The 18141-nt window shown below is 45.0% G+C and overlaps 1 protein-coding gene across 3 annotated transcripts in view; it reads left to right on the top strand.

Annotated features, from left to right (window-relative positions):
- Window positions 1-18141, top strand: part of CACNA1H (calcium voltage-gated channel subunit alpha1 H) — a 389727-nt gene that overhangs the window by 307823 nt on the left and 63763 nt on the right. For all 3 annotated transcript variants that reach the window (XM_081889028.1, XM_081889027.1, XM_081889026.1), the window contains exons 15-16: window positions 15845-15935; window positions 16966-17174. In XM_081889028.1, the coding sequence (XP_081745154.1) occupies window positions 15845-15935; window positions 16966-17174 (300 nt within the window). The remainder of the gene's footprint in view (window positions 1-15844; window positions 15936-16965; window positions 17175-18141) is intronic.

Raw genomic sequence — 18141 nt, 5'->3', positions numbered from 1 at the left:
AGGAGCTCACCCCGTCGTGAGGATTCGAACTGCCAACCTTCTGATCGGCAAGCCCAAGAGGCTCAGTGGTTTAGACCACACCAGTCACAGCTCTGCCTAGTGCTTTTACTTTTAGCCAAAATAACACCTGAGGCCGAAAACTCTGGCCTATCCCCAATACTATCAGATTCTCTGCATTGTCCTGTCTCCTTTTGCCATTGTCAGGCTATAATTGCCGCCGCTCTGAAGGAATTGGTGGCGGCAGCTGCTGCCGCTGTCCGCCTGCGTGAGGGAGAAAGCCTCAATTAGAGCTCCTTTGAAGAGCGGGGGTTTTGCTTGAGGGAATCCCGCGTGTTTAGCTCCGGCTGATTGAATTAAAAATGGCAGAACGGTTGCTGGCGAGGGGCTTCGTTAAGTTTAGCTCAGATCACGCTGGCTAATTGACTTAAACGGCTGCGACGAGGCACTCTGCTCCTTTACGGCGAGCAGGAGTGCCTCTGCATCATCAATTGGTGGCCCTTTTCTCCAAATTTCATTTGGGATTACACCGCTGGAGTCTTTTCCCTTAGGGATGGCTTCCCTCTTTGGTGACCGGTCTCCCAGTGGCAACCTCATAGCAAATTTAAACATGTTTGGTGAGGACATCCTTCTACATCCACACAGCTATAGCGAACGCTAGTTGCCACCAGGGACGGAGCAAGAAAAAACTCCTAATGTCACCTTTAAAAGCAAACCTACCATTAGTCAATGGAATCAATCTGGATTATTGGTGAGAGGGACATTGCATTTGTTGACATTCAGATCAAGAGTCCTTAGAAGCCAAAGCAAAAAATCCTGGAAATTTTATTTCAGCATTTTAAAGCGGATTTGAATGCTTTGAGTTCTATCGATGCTCACGCTTCCTGTTTAGTCTTCTCAGTTTTGCTAACCCGATAACCTAAAATCAAAAAAGGGAAGGGGGGGAGTTCCAAAAACATTATTTAGGTGTTGCCCCAGCCACTCTGGGCAGCTTCCAACAAATTAAAACACAGTAAGACCTCAAACATTAAAAACGTCCCTCAACAGGTCTGCCTTCAGGTGTCTTCTAAAAGTCAGATAGTTGTTTATTTCCTTGACATCTGATGGGAGGGCGTTCCACAGGGCAGGCACCACCACTGAGAAGGCCCTCTGCCTGGTTCCCTATAACCTCACTTCTTGCAGGGAGGGAACTGCCAGAAGGCCCTTGAAGCTGGACCTCAGTGACCAGGCTGAATGATGGGGGTGGAGATGCTCCTTCAGGTCTACAGGGCCAAGGCCATTTAGGGCTTGAAAGATCAGCACTAACACTTTGAATTGTGCTTGGAAACATACTGGGAGCCAATGTAGGTCTTTCGGAACCGGTGTTATGTGGTCTCGGCGGCCACTTCCAGCCACCAGTCTAGCTGCCGCATTCTGGATTAGTTGTAGTTTCCAGGTCACCTTCAAAGGTAGCCCCACATAGAGCGCATTGCAGTAGTCCAAGTGAGAGATAACCAGAACATGCACCACTCTGGCAAGACAGTCTGTGGGCAGGTTGTTAGAATTCCTGGTCTATGATTGCAGTCATGGGATTGTTGTCTTTCACATGACGGTATATGTTTTGACTCCGCAGAGTAGGAAGTGATGGAAACAGGATATTTGTGTTACTGTGGTCCGTGAAGTGGGACTATTGTCCTTTGTTATTTTTCTCTTTGCTGTCTGATGCTAAAGAGAGAGGGAGCCATGTTGCAGTGCTCTCTGTGTGTTTATATGTAAATAAAGTAGATTAGCCAAAATGCTGAGTTGCTGAGGTCTGTCACGCATGATGCGCAAACTCTGCGGATCCCTAAGTGCGTCGGTGTCTGTTGGCATCGGTCGCTGTGATGTTCAGGCAGAAGAAAGCTTTTGAAGCTCCTGAACTATTGACCAGGAGGAAGAGAACATGCCAGTCGGGCATGTGTCTCTACCAGGGTCCTACTTGAGCATAGGCTGAACTCCTGACACAGGTAGGGACTCAATCTGCATACCTGATGGAGCTGGTAGACAGCTGGCCTAGATGCAGAAGGCTGCAAGCAGGACCTGAGTCGAAGAGCAACTGATACTCAGAAGCACTACTGACAGTGGAAGGAGAAATCCCCACCATGGCTAGTAGCCATTAAGCTGAGTTTAAATCCATTTTGAATTAATGTCCAGCTCTTGGCCAGAGTGTCTTCTGAGCCAGCGCTGGAGCTTATGCTGAAATCTGGTCCTCAGCTGTGTTCACATCAGAGATGGGTGGGGGCAGAGGTTGGATATACAAACATATATTTGGGAAAGCAGCCCAGATTTTCTGGGAAGAGGGTGGCCCTAGCTGTCACTCACAGCTTCCATTTGCATTTCTACAATGGCTGGCTTTTCCTAAATAATAATAATATATATATATAATTGGACAGTTCTGCCATACCAGCAGCTGTGTATTGGCTCTGTTTGTCTCCAGTCACCCGCCTGTTCTCTGGCACATCAGTTTTGGCACCAAACTTTTGACTGGAATTGATGGACACATCTAAGAAAGGGCTGGTTGCCAGGCAGGCACTGGACTGGTCAATTGCATCTGCGCATCCAGGAGGGCGATGACGAGAGGGCAGCGAAGGGTCTTAAAATGTGAATTTAGCCTCCATCAGCAGCATGGGTGGAAGGAAGAATCATGCTGGACATTTGGCATTGGCCAAATGGGTTGGTGTCCAAATTTTATTTGAGGGTGGGGAGGGAGAAAGATGGCTGCAGAACCTGGGGAACATAGATGGAGGCATTTCTTACCGGGGTTTCTGGCTGACGGCTCCTTAGTTAGCAGGTAGCCCAGAATGACTGGTTGACATTTCCATAGTGGGTCACACCTGTCACTGTTCCTCATTGCGTTAAAAGCAGTGATGCACACTTTCCCCTACAGGATGCCCAGTGCAGGATTTATGTATAAGCTAAACAAGCTATAGCTTAGGGCCCCACTCTCTAGGGGCCCCCCAAAAAATTAAAGGGTGAAAAACTGGGTGTAAATTTCCAAAATATAAGATAAAAAACAAATAAGATAAGACCTACATACAGCAACAGTGTTTTGTGTTGTGTAGGCTCCTGTGATGTAAGTAATGGGCCCCTCCTGCTAGCCTACTCCCTAAAATTTCATTGGTTTCAATTCAACAATTACTTTGATAAACTACATATTTTGTTATGTGCATATGGCTTTAGATACCCATTAGGTCCATAAATCACCATATAGCATATATTCAACACAAAAAAACAGTGACAAATTGTTGTTGACCAAGGACAGCTGGACAAAGAAAGGGCCCCGTTACCTTCAGGAGCTTAGGGCCTCATCAAACCTAAATCAGGCGCTGAGGATGCCTTTCTGAACACATTTGACGACACAAAATTCACGCAGTTGCATCACAAAATTCAGGGGGGGGGTGAGAATTGAAGGAGTTTTGAAGGATAGCTACGCTTCAGTTCACATACAGTTTGGGGAAGTGTGAAATATGTAAGTTTGTGTTAAAATGTGAACTGGGGTGAATTTCATTTTAAAAATTACACAAAGATGTAAAAATCACATTTGTTGCCTACTTCTGCCTCCCACCAATGGTGTGTCATAGAACCCAGAGGATCATCTAATTGAATCCCCCTGCAATGCAGGAATCTCAACTAGATCATACATGACAGGTGGCCACCTAACACCTGCTTCATAACTTCCAATGAAAGGGAGTCCACAACCTCCCGATGGAGTCTGATCCATATCTAGCGTGATGGCCTGGGACTCGGGCTCAGACTCAGAACCAGAGGAGTCTCAGTCCACACTGGATTCTTTGCCTCAGGCGGCATCTGAACCTAGTTTGGGGCCTGATTCTGAAAAGCCCCAGTCTGCAAAGGTTCCCCTGCAACAAGCACCAGCTGGGCCGAGTCAGAGGCCTGAGCCTGCCCTGGTTCCAGATGCGGGGATGACCTCGTTGCCTTCAGCTGGGCCATCACTTACAGCTGCTCCACTACCAGTTGGGTCAGGGGAGGCTGAGGAGGCCTCTGGGTCTAGTAACTCACCAGCATCTCCCGAGCTGCAGAGACTAAGGTCTGAGAGAAGGAGAGACCTGAGTACTCGCAGGAGGAGTGCTCACCTCTGGGCAAGACAGGGAGGTGAGTCACCGGGGGATCAGGACCAGCCTTTACCCCAATAAAAGGCTGTCGAACCCTGCCCCAGGTTGTGGGAGCAACATTGCTGTTTGCCAGAACCTGCCTGTGATCCTGTGCCTGACCTTGTCTGGTCTCCTGCTTCGTGTCCTGCCTTGGCCCTGTCGGACTGACTCCTAGCAGAACCTCCGGGTCCTGGACCGGTCCTGGATCGTGTTTCAAGGGTTACCCCCTTTGAAACCACCTAGGCCAGAGAGACTCAGGTTCAAACTTCTGCTGAGCCATGAAGCTCATGACTGAGAGCAAACTCACACAGCTGTCTGTCATCTTCCGGGACTGGCCAACGTCGTGCCATCCAATTCTTGCTGCTTTGCAACTCCTGTTGTTCCTGATCGTCAGTCTTGCATCCTGCAGCATCTGAGTGGCCACTGATTCCCTAACCCCGACATCAGACATGCTAACTCAGAACCTGAGCTTCCTTCTCCTACCCCACTTCTTAGAGGAGGCAAAGAAAAAGAATTGCGATGCATTAATTTCATTCAGCAAAATAACGTATTGCGTAAGCTGAAGGACTCTCTTCCAGATCCTCCAATTTCCTGTCTGTGTTAATGGTGTGCATATACAAAGCTGGGAATTGGCGGCCTTGCATGAGGTTGTCCATAAATATGTAATTATAGACCCAGAAAGAAGGAGGAAAGGGGGATGTGCTTTGTTGCTGGCGGCTAATGGCTCCTATTGGAGCTGTTACAGGCTGTGATTTAAATGTACATAAAAGTTTTTTCCCCTAAAAAAAAACCCCGGAATTATTCATTTGGTAGCACAAAAGATTTCCAGGAAAAAAAAGTGCCAAAGCCATCTGTTCTCCCTCTTCCTTTAGCTTCATTCAGAAGGAAGATTGAACAAGTTGAATCTAGAGGCAGTTCTGCGTGTATATTCTGTGTGCTCCCTCCCTTGAATCTAAATTTCATAACCAGGGTGAGGGGTCTGAAACTGATCAGCAGCAACGAAGCAGATTTTGGTTGAACGGGATTATTATTCATTATTATTTTTCATTTCTACAGTGCCGTATATTTTTTGGGGGGGGGATATATCAAAGCTGTTTACAACCCACATTAAAACATCAAATGAAACAAGCCAGAAGAAAACATTACTGGAGGAAGTGAAATTATAAAGTACAAGTTTGAAGCAACGTAATTAATAGGAAACTCAAATATTATCTTAAAAGATTTCAAAATAAAATGTTGCAAAAGAGGTCAAGTACAGATTGTGCATAGGAAAGTTGACTCCCCCCCCAAAAAAATCAGCCACTGGCTGATTCCTTCCCCACCCCACCCCCTCTGCCTCCCAGCTCCCCTCCTTCCTTCTGCTGGGATATTCCGTTCCACCTTAAGGAACAGGCCTGATTGTTGTGTGTCACATGTCTGTTTACACTCCAGCACAGCTTGCTGGGAACTTCCGTTTGTGTATAGCTTTTGCTTTAGCTGTCTTGATTTGGAGACGAAAGGGATCAGACATGTTTCCTTTTGTCCTGCTGTTTGCCGAATAAACTGCTTGTAAATACGCTTACACTACCTCTCCTGCCCATGGCTGTCAAGCGTCCCTTATTTGGCGGGACAGTCCCTTATCCCAGCGCCATGTCCCGCTGCTGTCCCTTATTGATGATGTCCCTTAAATTTCCCAGGTTTCAAAGGAAGCAGCTCCTCTCTCTCCCTCCCTGCCAGCCAGGGAGGAGGGAAGCTCCAAATGTGTTGCTTGGCTGCGTAATAAGAAGTCTAAGAGTGACTGGGGGGTGGAGCTTGCATGCCTTGTCCTGATCAAATCGGCTGCGTTGCCTGGGGACTCACCTTTGCTCAGCACTTCCCAGCAGAGAGATGAGAGTGGTTTTCCTTGAGGCTTGAGGCTTCGTTTGGCTGCTGGCTGGGCTTTCTGCCTCTGGCTTGGGGCGGCTCAGAAGTTGAACATACCTGTGCTTGAAAAATCCCTTATTTTGGCTGCTGATCCCTTATTTTCAAGGCTGCTGGTCCCTTATTTTCAAATCTGTAAGTTGACAGCTATGCTCCTGCCACTTCTGTTTTGTGCGTTATCTCTGCTGAGATGCCCCAGCTTTTGAAGCTGTGGGTCGCAGATGCTGCAACAACGACTGGAGATTGCCCGGCACACCAGCCAGTGGGCTGGAGCCAGGTGGGGGCCTGCCAATTGCCCCGATTCCTTGGCTGCTTGCCAACACATAAAGCATAAGATTAGCTTCCTGGATCAGGCCAATGGCCCTCTAGTCCAGCATCCTGTTCTCACAGCAGCCAACTAAATGCTTGTGGGAACCTGCTTCTTCTTTGGCAATCCCTCGTAGCCGAGTAAGATTGTCTTCCATAAACACGATTTTAACAATGAGTCCATAGGTGGCTGTGGAGGCCAATTCTGGATCCATACGTCCTTCCACAGTGGGGACATTGGTTTCCTGTCGGGAGTTGATCACGGTGTGGATTTGCCAAGCGTGCCATCGTCCTAGCATGTTTCTCCCTTGCGTCCTGAGATCATAGAATCATAGAATCATAGAGTTGGAAGAGACCACAAGGGCCATCGAGTCCAACCCCCTGCCAAGCAGGAAACACCATCAGAGCACTCCTGACATATGGTTGTCAAGCCTCTGCTTAAAGACCTCCAAAGAAGGAGACTCCACCACACTCCTGGGCAGCAAATTCCACTGTCAAACAGCTCTTACTGTCAGGAAGTTCTTCCTAATGTTTAGGTGGAATCTTCTTTCTTGTAGTTTGGATCCATTGCTCCGTGTCCACTTCTCTGGAGCAGCAGAAAACAACCTTTCTCCCTCCTCTATGTGACATCCTTTTATATATTTGAACATGGCTATCATATCACCCCTTAACCTCTTCTTCGAGTGTCTTCAACGCCCAGGACACCTTTGGTCAAGGCTGTTGCGTGTCGAGGTCCTCCAATCCACGCCCAAATGATTCACGCTTCACACATAATTTTTGTTTAAGGTTTTTGGCATAATTTTGGCCACAACTTTATTAAAATACATAAATGTGAGTGGTTGCTTAGGCATTGGTTATGACTATCTGTCCCCACACCTAGGGACAGAACTGACTTCTGGATTCCAGCAAAAGCCAGTAGGGGAAAACAATATTGGGGAGAGCATGGAGCTGGGCACCACACACACACACCCATGCTCGCTGGGGCTTGCACGGCCCTAAGCCCCCTTCAGGGGTACGGACGAAAGAATGGCAAGCCCCTGGATTCCTTTAACGGAATTCCCTTTCCGCAGCAGCATTGGAGGGGCATGCATTGCCAATCCTTACCCCTCCACCAACCAATTTTTTAACCAATGCCTAACCGCAACCTTACAAGTTGTGATGATTTGCTACACAGTAGGCGAAAACCAAATGGCACCAGCCAACCAGCCAAATGGACAAAATTCCTACCAGGCCCCTGCCCCCAAAGCAGGCGACCCCATAACAGGCATACCAAGATTCCTAAAATTAAGGAGGGTGGGCGGGTGATCCGGTGCACACAGCAGAAGTACCCAATCAGAGCTGCTGGACTTCAATTTATAACCTTTGGTCCAACCCCCCAAAATGGCAGCACCAAAATTTGCCCAACAACCCAACCGCCCAATCACTGCAGATCCCTTATTGATGATGTCCCTTATTGATGATGTCCCTTATTGATGATCATCCAAACTAACCCGCCCAGCAACAGAGGGATGGCCTTCCAGACCCCACCGCAACACGTGCTCTCTGTGAATGAGAACACGCTTTCTCCAAGCAGGATCTGAACACAAGACTCCCCTCCTGTGTCTTCCAGCAACTGGTTTTCAGAAGCATTGCTCCCTCCAACAGTGGAGGTATTGCAGAGCCCCATGGGCTTTTTCATCCATGAATGAATGAATGAATTTTATTACAGTATTACAGACCAGTTCCGGCTCACTTACAATATCAGAAAAATTGTAAAACACAACAGGAACACATTGAATTGCAATTTGGTTTAACAGAGACAATAACGGCAGTTAAAAAAATATACATTAAATCTTGATCACTAAAATATAACCTAAAGTTGTCATTTAAAACCTTAATCATTTTGGTAGCACAGCTTGTTGCCTGAGTTTTATGGTAGTCGCACAGAATTTGGCCACCCTTAGCGTGATCTCTAGATCCTTGTCCTCTACCAGGAGTTTTAGACATTGGAGTTCGGACCTGTTTGGAGATTTTTGTTTAACAGGAGTGATAAATACCGAGCGTATATCCCCGTAGAAATGACAGCGTAACAAGACATGAGAGACAGTTTCTACCTCCACCAAGCCGCAGGGGCAGACTCGTTCCATGTATGGTTTACCCTCGAATCTACCCTGCAGTAAGGCAGATGGCAGCACGTTGAATCTAGCGAGGGTAAATGACCGTCTATATTTGGGTATTTGTAATTTTGACAAATAATTTGCTGGGGTAAATCCTCTCCCATTGCATCCATGAATTTGTCTAATCGTCTTTTAAGTCCTTGAGCCCTTTGTTGTTGTTGTTGTTTTGTTACAGCATTTTGATTTCCGACTTCTAGTAGTTTGGTGTGTCATCCAGTGTCCAGGTTCACTGGCTCTGATAAGGTTTAGGAGAAATGAATATCAGGCTCAGCTCACGGCGCAGATTAAAAATGCTTAATATGCAGACATTTCCATCCCTGCATTGAGCCTCCCAGTTCTCCTAGTTGTGGGCATTGTGTGACGTGGAGAGTTCCAAAAATGCGCTCCAAATCTCTTGGAAGCTAGTATTTTCATGCAGTTTATAGAGCAGGGTTTTCTCATGGCTTGCTAAACGCAGGAGTTCTTGTATCCAGTTTTCCACGCATGGCTTTTCCAGTGTTGGAGGATTATTCTTAGAAACGTTTTCTAGTCAGGAGGCTTGCTGGCAGGCCACCGCCTGGTAACAGAAGCTCATCTTATTGCTTTGGCATTTAGAAAAATGTATCTATTATCCTTTCTAGCAACAAAATGGTTCTTGATCCCAAGAAAATGTTTAGTCCCAAGGCTAGCAGAAGCAAACTCCCTTTTCTTCAGAACACACAGAGATCCTACTGAATTAACTGCACTATGCATGAAGGCATCCTTTAATTTATTTGTCCCAATTCTTCTAACATTCAGTTTCGTCGGATGTCCATGAGTTCTAGTCAGCGAGAAAAACTTTTCTCAATCTTCTTTTTCCATGACATGCTTAGTTTTATAAACATCCACCATGTTGCCTCCTGTTGTTTACTTGTTTAGTCGTATCTGACTCTTCGTGACCCCATGGACCAGAGCAGGCCAGGCACTCCTGTCTTCCACTGCCTCCTGCAGTTTGGTCAAACTCATCCTGGTAGCTTCGAGAACACTGTCCAGCCATCTCGTCCTCTGCCATCCCCTTCTCCTTGTGCCCTCCATCTTTCCCAACATCAGGGTCTTTTCCAGGGAGTCTTCTCTTCTCATGAGGTGGCTAAAGTATTGGAGCCTCAGCTTCAGGATCTGTCCTTCCAGTGAGCACTCTGGGCTGATTTCTTTGAGTATGGATAGATTTGATCTTCTTGCAGGCCATGGGACTCTCAAGCGTCTCCTCCAGCACCATAATTCAAAAGCATCAATTCTTCGGCGATCAGCCTTCTTTATGGTCCAGCTCTCATTTCCATACATCACTACTGGGAAAACCATAGCTTAAACTATACGGACCTTGGTCAGCAAGTTGATGTCTCTGCTTTTTAAGATGTTGCCTGTTACTTAAACTAAAAACCTCCAGACACTGCAACCTTTCCTCATAGGCCAATCGCTTCTTCCTGTATTTTTTTTTTTAAATATTTTTATTGGTTTTTACACATAATAAGAACAAACAAAACAAACATAAACATTAAAAACAAACAACAAAAATTGACTTCCCCATGCCTTCCCTTCGCCACATCCTTGTTTTACCATTTTTTCGAGCAACTCATCGATCAGTCTTTAGTCAGGTCCCTTTTGAGTTTTCTTAAAGTTTAAGATTTACAGCTGTAATTCTTTGTTTCCTACCCCTTAACATCTTATCAGTCCACAATTTTACAGTAGTTTTTTAGATATGTTTTAAATTTCCCCCAGTCCTCTTCCACTGTCTCTTTCCTCTGGTCACGGATTCTGCCGGTCATCTCTGCCAGTCCCATATATTCCATCACCTTCGATTGCCATTCTTCCAGAGTAGGTAATTCTTGCATCTTCCAATACTTTGCCAACAGGATTCTTGCTGCTGTGGTTGCATACATAAAGAATGTCTTATCCTTCTTTGATACCAATTGGCCGACCATGCCCAAGAGAAAAGCCTCCGGTTTCTTAACAAATGTCCACTTAAGGACTTTCTTAATTTCATTATAGATCATTTCCCAGTAGGCCTTAATCTTTGGGCAGGTCCACCAAAGATGGTAAAAAGTACCTTCAGCCTCATTACATTTCCAACATTTGTTATTGGGCAGATGGTAGATCTTTGCAAGTTTGACTGGGGTCATGTACCACCTATAGATCATTTTCATTATATTCTCTTTCAGGGCATTACATGCCGTAAATTTAACACCGGTGGTCCATAACTGTTCCCAGTCGTCAAACATAATGTCGTGACCAATATCCTGTGCCCATTTAATCATAGCTGATTTCACTGTTTCATCCTGTGTATTCCATTTCAGCAGCAAATTATACATTTTAGATAGATTTTTAGTATTGGATTCTAACAATTCTGTTTCTAACTTTGACCTCTCCTTCTGAAAACCAAGTTTCCTGTCCTGCTTAAACATCTCATTTATCTGACGGTAGTGTAACCAATCTCGAACTTTATGCTTTAGCTTCTCGAAACTTTGTAGCTTCAGTTTTTCGCCATCATATTCTAAAATTTCACAATACTTAGGCCAATTAGAGTCCATGTTAATTTTTTTCACTGCTTTCGCTTCCATTGGTGACAACCACCTAGGGGTTTTACTTTCCAGTAAATCCTTATATCTATTCCAAACATTGTACAATGCTTTCCTGACAATATGGTTTTTAAAACTTTTATAAACCTTTACCTTGTCATACCACAGATATGCATGCCAACCAAAACTATTGTCATATCCTTCCAGATCAAGAATGTCTGTGTCTTCAAGAAGTAGCCATTGCTTCAACCAGCAAAAGGCTGCTGATTCATAATAGAGTCTTAAGTCCGGCAGGGCGAAGCCCCCTCTATCTTTTGCATCAGTTAAGATCTTAAATTTTATTCTGGGCTTTTTGCCCTGCCAGACAAATTTAGATATGTCTTTCTGCCACTTCTTGAAACAGTCCATTTTGTCTAGAATCTGCAACGTCTGAAATAAAAACAACATTCTTGGCAATACATTCATCTTGATAACAGCAATTCGGCCTAACAAGGAAAGTTTCAGCCTAGACCATATGTCTAGATCTTTTTTAACTTCTGTCCAGCATTTTTCATAGTTATCCTTAAATAGATTCACATTTTTTGATGTCAGATTTACCCCCAGGTACTTAACCTTTTTTTCTATTTCCAACCCAGTTTCACTTTGAAACCTATCTTTCTCCTCTTTTGTTAGATTTTTTTCCAGCACCTTTGTTTTCTGTTTGTTCAGTTTAAATCCTGCGACCTGGCCGAATATCTCCATTAATTCTAAAACTCTTTTGGTACTAGCTTCTGGCTGTTGCAAAGTTTGCACTAAGTCATCTGCAAATGCCCTTAACTTATATTGTTTGGATCCGACCTGTATTCCTTTTACCAGCTGGTCCTTCCTAATCATGTTTAATAAAACCTCCAGGACAGATATAAACAGTAAAGGGGATATAGGGCATCCCTGTCGTGTACCTTTCTCTATTGATATTTCATCCATTACCACATTGTTCACAATTAGTTTCGCTCTTTGTTCAGAATATATTGCACCTATACCGTTTTCAAACCCTTGGCCTACCCCCATCCCATGGAGATTCTTCTTCATAAATTTCCAAGAAATGTTGTCAAAGGCCTTCTCCGCATCCACTAAGATCAAAACTGCCTTCCTATTAATGTCTACCTCTAGCATCTCCAAAATGTCTATAATGTTCCTCACATTCTCTGACATATGTCTCCCTGGGAGAAAGCCTGTTTGGTTCTTATGAATCTCCTCCACCAAAACTCTCTTAAATCTTTTTGCCAAAACGTCTGCAAAAATTTTATAATCCACATTCAAGAGTGATATAGGGCGGTAGTTTTTAACTTGATGTTTCTCAGTTTCTGTCTTCGGTATAAGTGAGATGAATGCTTCTCTCCACAATTCGGGAGCCTTTTTCCCCTCTAATATCTGATTGCATACTTCCTTCAATGGCTGTATTAGCCATTCTTTAAGATCTTTGTAGTATTTCGCAGTCAAACCATCTGGTCCTGGTGATTTCCCCAATTTCATATTCTGGATGGCACCCTCTATTTCTTGTTCTGTAATTTTTTCATTCAAAATCCTTTTATTTTGTTCTGAAATCTTTGATAGTCCATATTTTTTAACAAATTCCTCTATTTCTTGTTCGTTTGCAGGCCCTTGTGCATAAAGTTTTTTGAAAAAACTTTGAAAACAATTACTTATTTCATTTGGTTTGTTGATAATTTTCCCATCTATTTCCAGGGATGTCACAGTGTTTAACTTTTGCCTCTTTTTCAGTTGCCATGACAGCAGTTTCCCACATTTATCTGCCGATTCAAATGTCTTTTGTCTCATTTGCTTTATCTTCCATTCTATTTCTTGATTCATCAATTCCATATATTGCGTCTGATGATATTTTATTTCTCTTAAGATCTCATGAGACTTCGGTTTAGATCTCAGTTTCTTTTCTCCTTCCTTTATCTGGTTCAAAATCTTTTCCTTCCTCTCATTTTGTTTCTTCCTTTTTATAGAATTTTGCTGAATTAGGAATCCACGCATCACGGCCTTACTTGCGTCCCATACTATTCTTTTTTCCACCTCCGTTCTCAAATTTATCTCAAAGTAATCCTTCAATATTTTTTGGGCCTTTTGATAAATTTCTTCATCTCTAAATAGGGTGTCATTCATTCTCCATCTGAAGGTTCCAGCCGTTGTTAATTTCATTTCCATCTTGACTGCGTTATGGTCGGAGCAGGTTTTTGTGCAGATTTCTGTTTTTTTCACTCTTGGTGCCAGGCTGCTAGAAATCCAAATTTGATCAATTCTAGTCCAGGTCATTTTTGCTTCTGAGAAAAAGGTTCCCTCCCTTTCCAGAGGGTTCCTAGTTCTCCAAATGTCGATCAAGTCCATGGTGTCAGTGAGTTCAAAGAAGGTCTTTGGTAGTCTCCCGTCCTTAGATATTACTTGTCTTTGAGCCTTGTCCATGTTTGTGGAGATAACTCCGTTGAAATCTCCCATCATTATGATTTTAAAGTCCATAAAGTCCATTAAAGTCTCATGCAACTTCTTGAAGAACTCTGCCTTCCCCTCATTAGGTGCATAAACTCCAACAATTAAGATCTTTTCTCCTTGAATTTGAATTTCTACTGCCAGGTATCTTCCTTCATCATCTTTGAAGATCATTTTTGGTTCCCATTTTTCCTTGGCATAGATCACCACCCCTCTTTTCTTAACTTTGTCTGAGGAAACAAATTCCAGTCCTAATCTCTTATTTATCAAAAGTTTCCTGTGTATCCTGGCAATATGGGTTTCTTGCAAGCAGATTATATCTAGCTGTTCTTTCTTTAATATGTGAAAAACTTGATCTCTTTTTCGGGGATGGTTTAGACCATTACAGTTCCAACTCAGAAGTTGCAGGGACATTTTTGTTATTGGGTATTTTTCCCACCCACTGCTCCAAGTTCTTGTTCCTCGTCAGTCGGTGCTGGGTTCAATCCAAACGATAGGTTTGTAATATCCAGTGTTTCCCTCTCTACAGTTCCTTTCTGAAAGTCCTCAGAGTTTCTCTCCAAAAAGTGTTCTTTGTCTTGAATTGTTTTTATTTTGATTTTCTTCCCTTTGAAGTTGAAGGACAACCCTTGTGGGAATTCCCACCTGAATGGAATGTTATTTTGTTTCAATAGGTCGACTAAGTCTTTAAATTGTGTTCTCACCTCCAAAAAATATCTAGGAATATCTTTAAAGATCTGTATTTGGGAATTTTTAATAACCAATGCCCTCTGGAAGTGTAGATTCAATATTCTGTCTCTTTCTTCCTTGGATCTGAGAGTAATTAAGCAGTCCCTTGGCTTCTTGCCTTGCTTTCTGCCGATCCGGAAGGCTGTAGTTATTGTAAAATCCTCTTCCTCTTCCCCTAACTCTTCGCTCCAAAATTCTTGGAACTTGTCTGTAAGAAATTCCCCGAGCTTGTCCTCCTCCTCCTCAGGTACCAGTCTCAATTTCAAATTCTTGCCTTTTCTCTCCAATTCCATGAGGGCCAGGGCTTCATCATGTTCATGTACCTTCTTTGCAATAGGAACAAATTTCCCTTTGGTTTCCTCGGCCGTGGTCCTCGCGCTTTCAGCTATTTTCCTCGTCTCTGTACTTTCCTGAATTAAACGATTTATAGAATCTGTATTAGTCGATATTATTGTCGTGTTCAAATCCAATCTTGTTGTCAATTCAGTCAATTTCTTGGAGTTCTCTGTAGTTTGCCTAGTAAGTGATTCTAAAGATTCATTTATCCTGAGTAGAGCCTGTGTCATGGAATCCATTGATACCGTTGTTGTTCTTTCCTGTGTTGCTGCTGCTCCCAATCGCTTCTTCCTGTAGCCCCCGCTTGCACTATGATTTAAGTGAGTTTACCATCCAAAACTGTGCATGCTCAGAGTATTCTCTCCTCGCCACCACCCCGCCATCACCTGTATGGAATGACTGCATGGACAGGTAAAAGAAAATGCTTAATGCTGACCTTCAGAACTGAAGTCATACACACGGCCATCTAAAGGGGGCGCTGCAAGGCCATTAAATCCAGTGTCCAAAACAGGGTGGTGGGGAACCGTGCTCAGTCCAATTGTCACATTCCCGTCTGAGCCAGGGGCCACTTGCTTGCCATCTCAGCTGTCAGCTTCCTCCTTCTCTTCCATCTCACAGTTGCCCTTGTAGAAAGGAGGATGGAGATGAAAATAGAATTAGTTGGACCTGCCTGCAATTGGCTCTGGACAGGGGGCCGCAGGTCCTTCAGCACCCACAATAATCTATTTGTGGGGCTGGGTGCCCACAAAGTCAATGGGCAAAGTTGAAACCCTTCGTTGCGGGCACCCACAATCTTTGGCACGATATGGCACCTATGGCTCTGACCTTTCATGGACACTTGCGCCACCTGCTGTTGGCCTCCCGCCTTGCATCTTGTTGTTGTTTAGTCGTTAAGTCGTGTCCGACTCTTCGTGACCCCATGGACCAGAGAACGCCAGGCACCTCTGTCCTCCACTGCCTCCCGCAGTTTGGTCAAACTCATGCTGGTAACCTCGAAAACACTATCCAACCATCTCGTCCTCTGCCGTCCCCTTCTCCTTGTGCCCTCCATCTTTCCCAACATCAGGGTCTTCTCCAGGGAGTCTTCTCTTCTCATGAGGTGGCCAAAGTACTGGAGCCTCAGCTTCACAATCTGTCCTGCCAGTGAGCACTCAGGGTTGATTTCCTTCAGTATGGAGAGGTTTGAGCCTTGCATCTTAGCAGTCTCTTATAGGTGCCAGCCATTGCTGAGTTCAGCATTGCAAATTAATTCAGTTTCTCTTCACCCACCCAACTTTCCCTCCAACAGGGCGATGCCAACAGATCTGACACCGATGAGGACAAGACATCCATCAACTTTGAGGAAGAGATTGAGAAGCTGAAGGAACTCCGTGCTTCTGGTAAGCTGGGATGCCATTCCCATGGTGGGGAACCTACAGGTCCATTGAGGTGATTGAGGTACTGCCCAATCCAAGCTAGTGTGCCCTCAGCCAGCCAGCCCCTCGCTCACCTGCCTGCCTTCTAACTTACAAACACCCCAGGGGGTTTCCCTATCAGCTTTGTATGAAAATCCCCACCCCAGATTTCTACCTTTCACTGTCATAAAAATCCTCTAAGCAGTTTATGTAAAAGCGATATAAATATGATAACATTCGATTTTAAAATTCCCAAAAATGACATACAGTGGAACCTCGGTTGTCAAACGCTTTGGAAGTCAAACATTTCAGCTTTCAAATGCCGACAACCCAGAAGTGAATGCTTCCGTTCTGGAACTCGCCTCAGAAGTCGAGGCGTGTTTCTCCATTTTTTCAATGGATTTTGCCAACCGGCAATTGCGCCTTGGTTGTCAAATGTTTCAGAAGTCAAACGGTCTTCCGGAAAGGATTACGTTCGACAACCGAGGTTCCACTGTACAGGCAAAGTGTGATTGTGTATCACATTGCCCCGAGAGGGGGCAATGACAATAAAGATATTATTATTATTATTATTATTATTATTATTATTATTATTATTATTACAAAACCAAGCAGCCGACAAAGCAATGAAAAATTAAAAGTCCTACAGAGGACATTTCAGGACATTATGAGTTCTCCAGCTGATTCAAATTACAAACACAGAGCTGTTGGGAAATGGGAGCCTGTTTGCTTCCGCCATTGATTGCTGAAGAAGGCATTAGCTGTCATTGGAGAAAAGCACTTTGCGAGGAAAAGAACGTCAGGTCTTCATGATGTCTAGATCCTTGGTGGTTCTCTTTTAGGGTGGGGCAATCCAACTGAGAAAGTTTTCAATGCTGCTTTCGGTCCATTTGCTTCAAGTATCCAGCTATGTCAAAATAGCATTGTACATCCCCAGCAGCTGTCATACTGAGATACCTGCTGAGAATTTGACCGCTCTGTCCATGCCCTTGACAAGAGCTTTTCCCTCTTCCAGAGCTGAAGATGTACTCTCTCACCGTCACCCCCAATGGCCACCTGGAGGGCAAGGGGAGCATGCCCCCGCCGATCATCATGCGCACTGCTGCCACGCCCATGCCCACCCCAAAGTGTTCCCCGCACATGGATGCCGTCTACCCCTTTGCGGACTCCAGAAGAGGGAGCAACGCCTCAATTGACCCGCTGAGCTTCGACCAAAAGTCCTTGGTATTTTACAAGTGTTGCTGGTAGCTGACATTTGGGCAGAGCAGGGTGGGTGGAAGCTGCTTTGCGACTGGGCACACAAAGTACTCGGGGACCCCAGTTTTTGATGGATTGCCTCTCCTCATATCCACCAACCTGGGCACAGAGATTGGCAAGGGGGTCCTTCTCACCTATGGAGGGAGGTTTGCTGGGTGGTGACACAGAACAGAGCTATTCCTGTGGTGGGGAACTTTTTTCAGCGCAGGGGGCCAAATTCCCTTCTGGGCAACTGTCCAGGGGCCGCATGCAAGTGGTGGGCAGGGGTAGAGGCAAAAGTGGGTGGAGCAATGAATGCAAATTTTGCCCAGCAGAGGCTGGTCCTTTATGGCAAATGGGCACTGCCCCACCAAGCTCAGACTGCCCTCTGCCAGCACCCCCCCTACCTGTCTTCTAACTTACAACCAACACCGACTGCACCTGTTGGCTTCCACCACCTCCTCCTCAGTGTCAGAATTTTATTTAGCTATTTTTATTAGATTTATAGGGACGCGGCTGGTGCTGTGGGTTAAACCGCAGAGCCTAGGACTTGCCGATCAGAAGGTCGGCGGTTTGAATCCCCGCGACGGGGTGAGCTCCCGTTGCTCGGTCCCTGCTCCTGCCAACCTAGCAGTTCGAAAGCATGTCAAAGTGCAGGTAGATAAATAGGTACCGCTCCGGTGGGAAGGTAAACGGCGTTTCTGTGCGCTGCTTTGGTTCGCCAGAAGCGGCTTAGTCATGCTGGCCACATGACCCAGAAGCTGTACACCGGCTCCCTCGGCCAATAAAGTGAAATGAACGCCGCAACCCCAGAGTTGGCCACGACTGGACCTAATGGTCAGGGGTCCCTTTACCGTTACCTATTAGATTTATAGACCACCACCCCTTCATCATAAGATAAAAACACAAGGAGATAATTAAAAACAAAACAGCAAAACAATACATTCCCCTTCCC

Source organism: Podarcis melisellensis, assembly GCF_964234715.1.
Source record: "Podarcis melisellensis genome assembly, chromosome: 14".
NCBI lineage: Eukaryota > Metazoa > Chordata > Lepidosauria > Squamata > Lacertidae > Podarcis > Podarcis melisellensis.
This window is presented reverse-complemented; position numbering and strand designations above follow the sequence as displayed.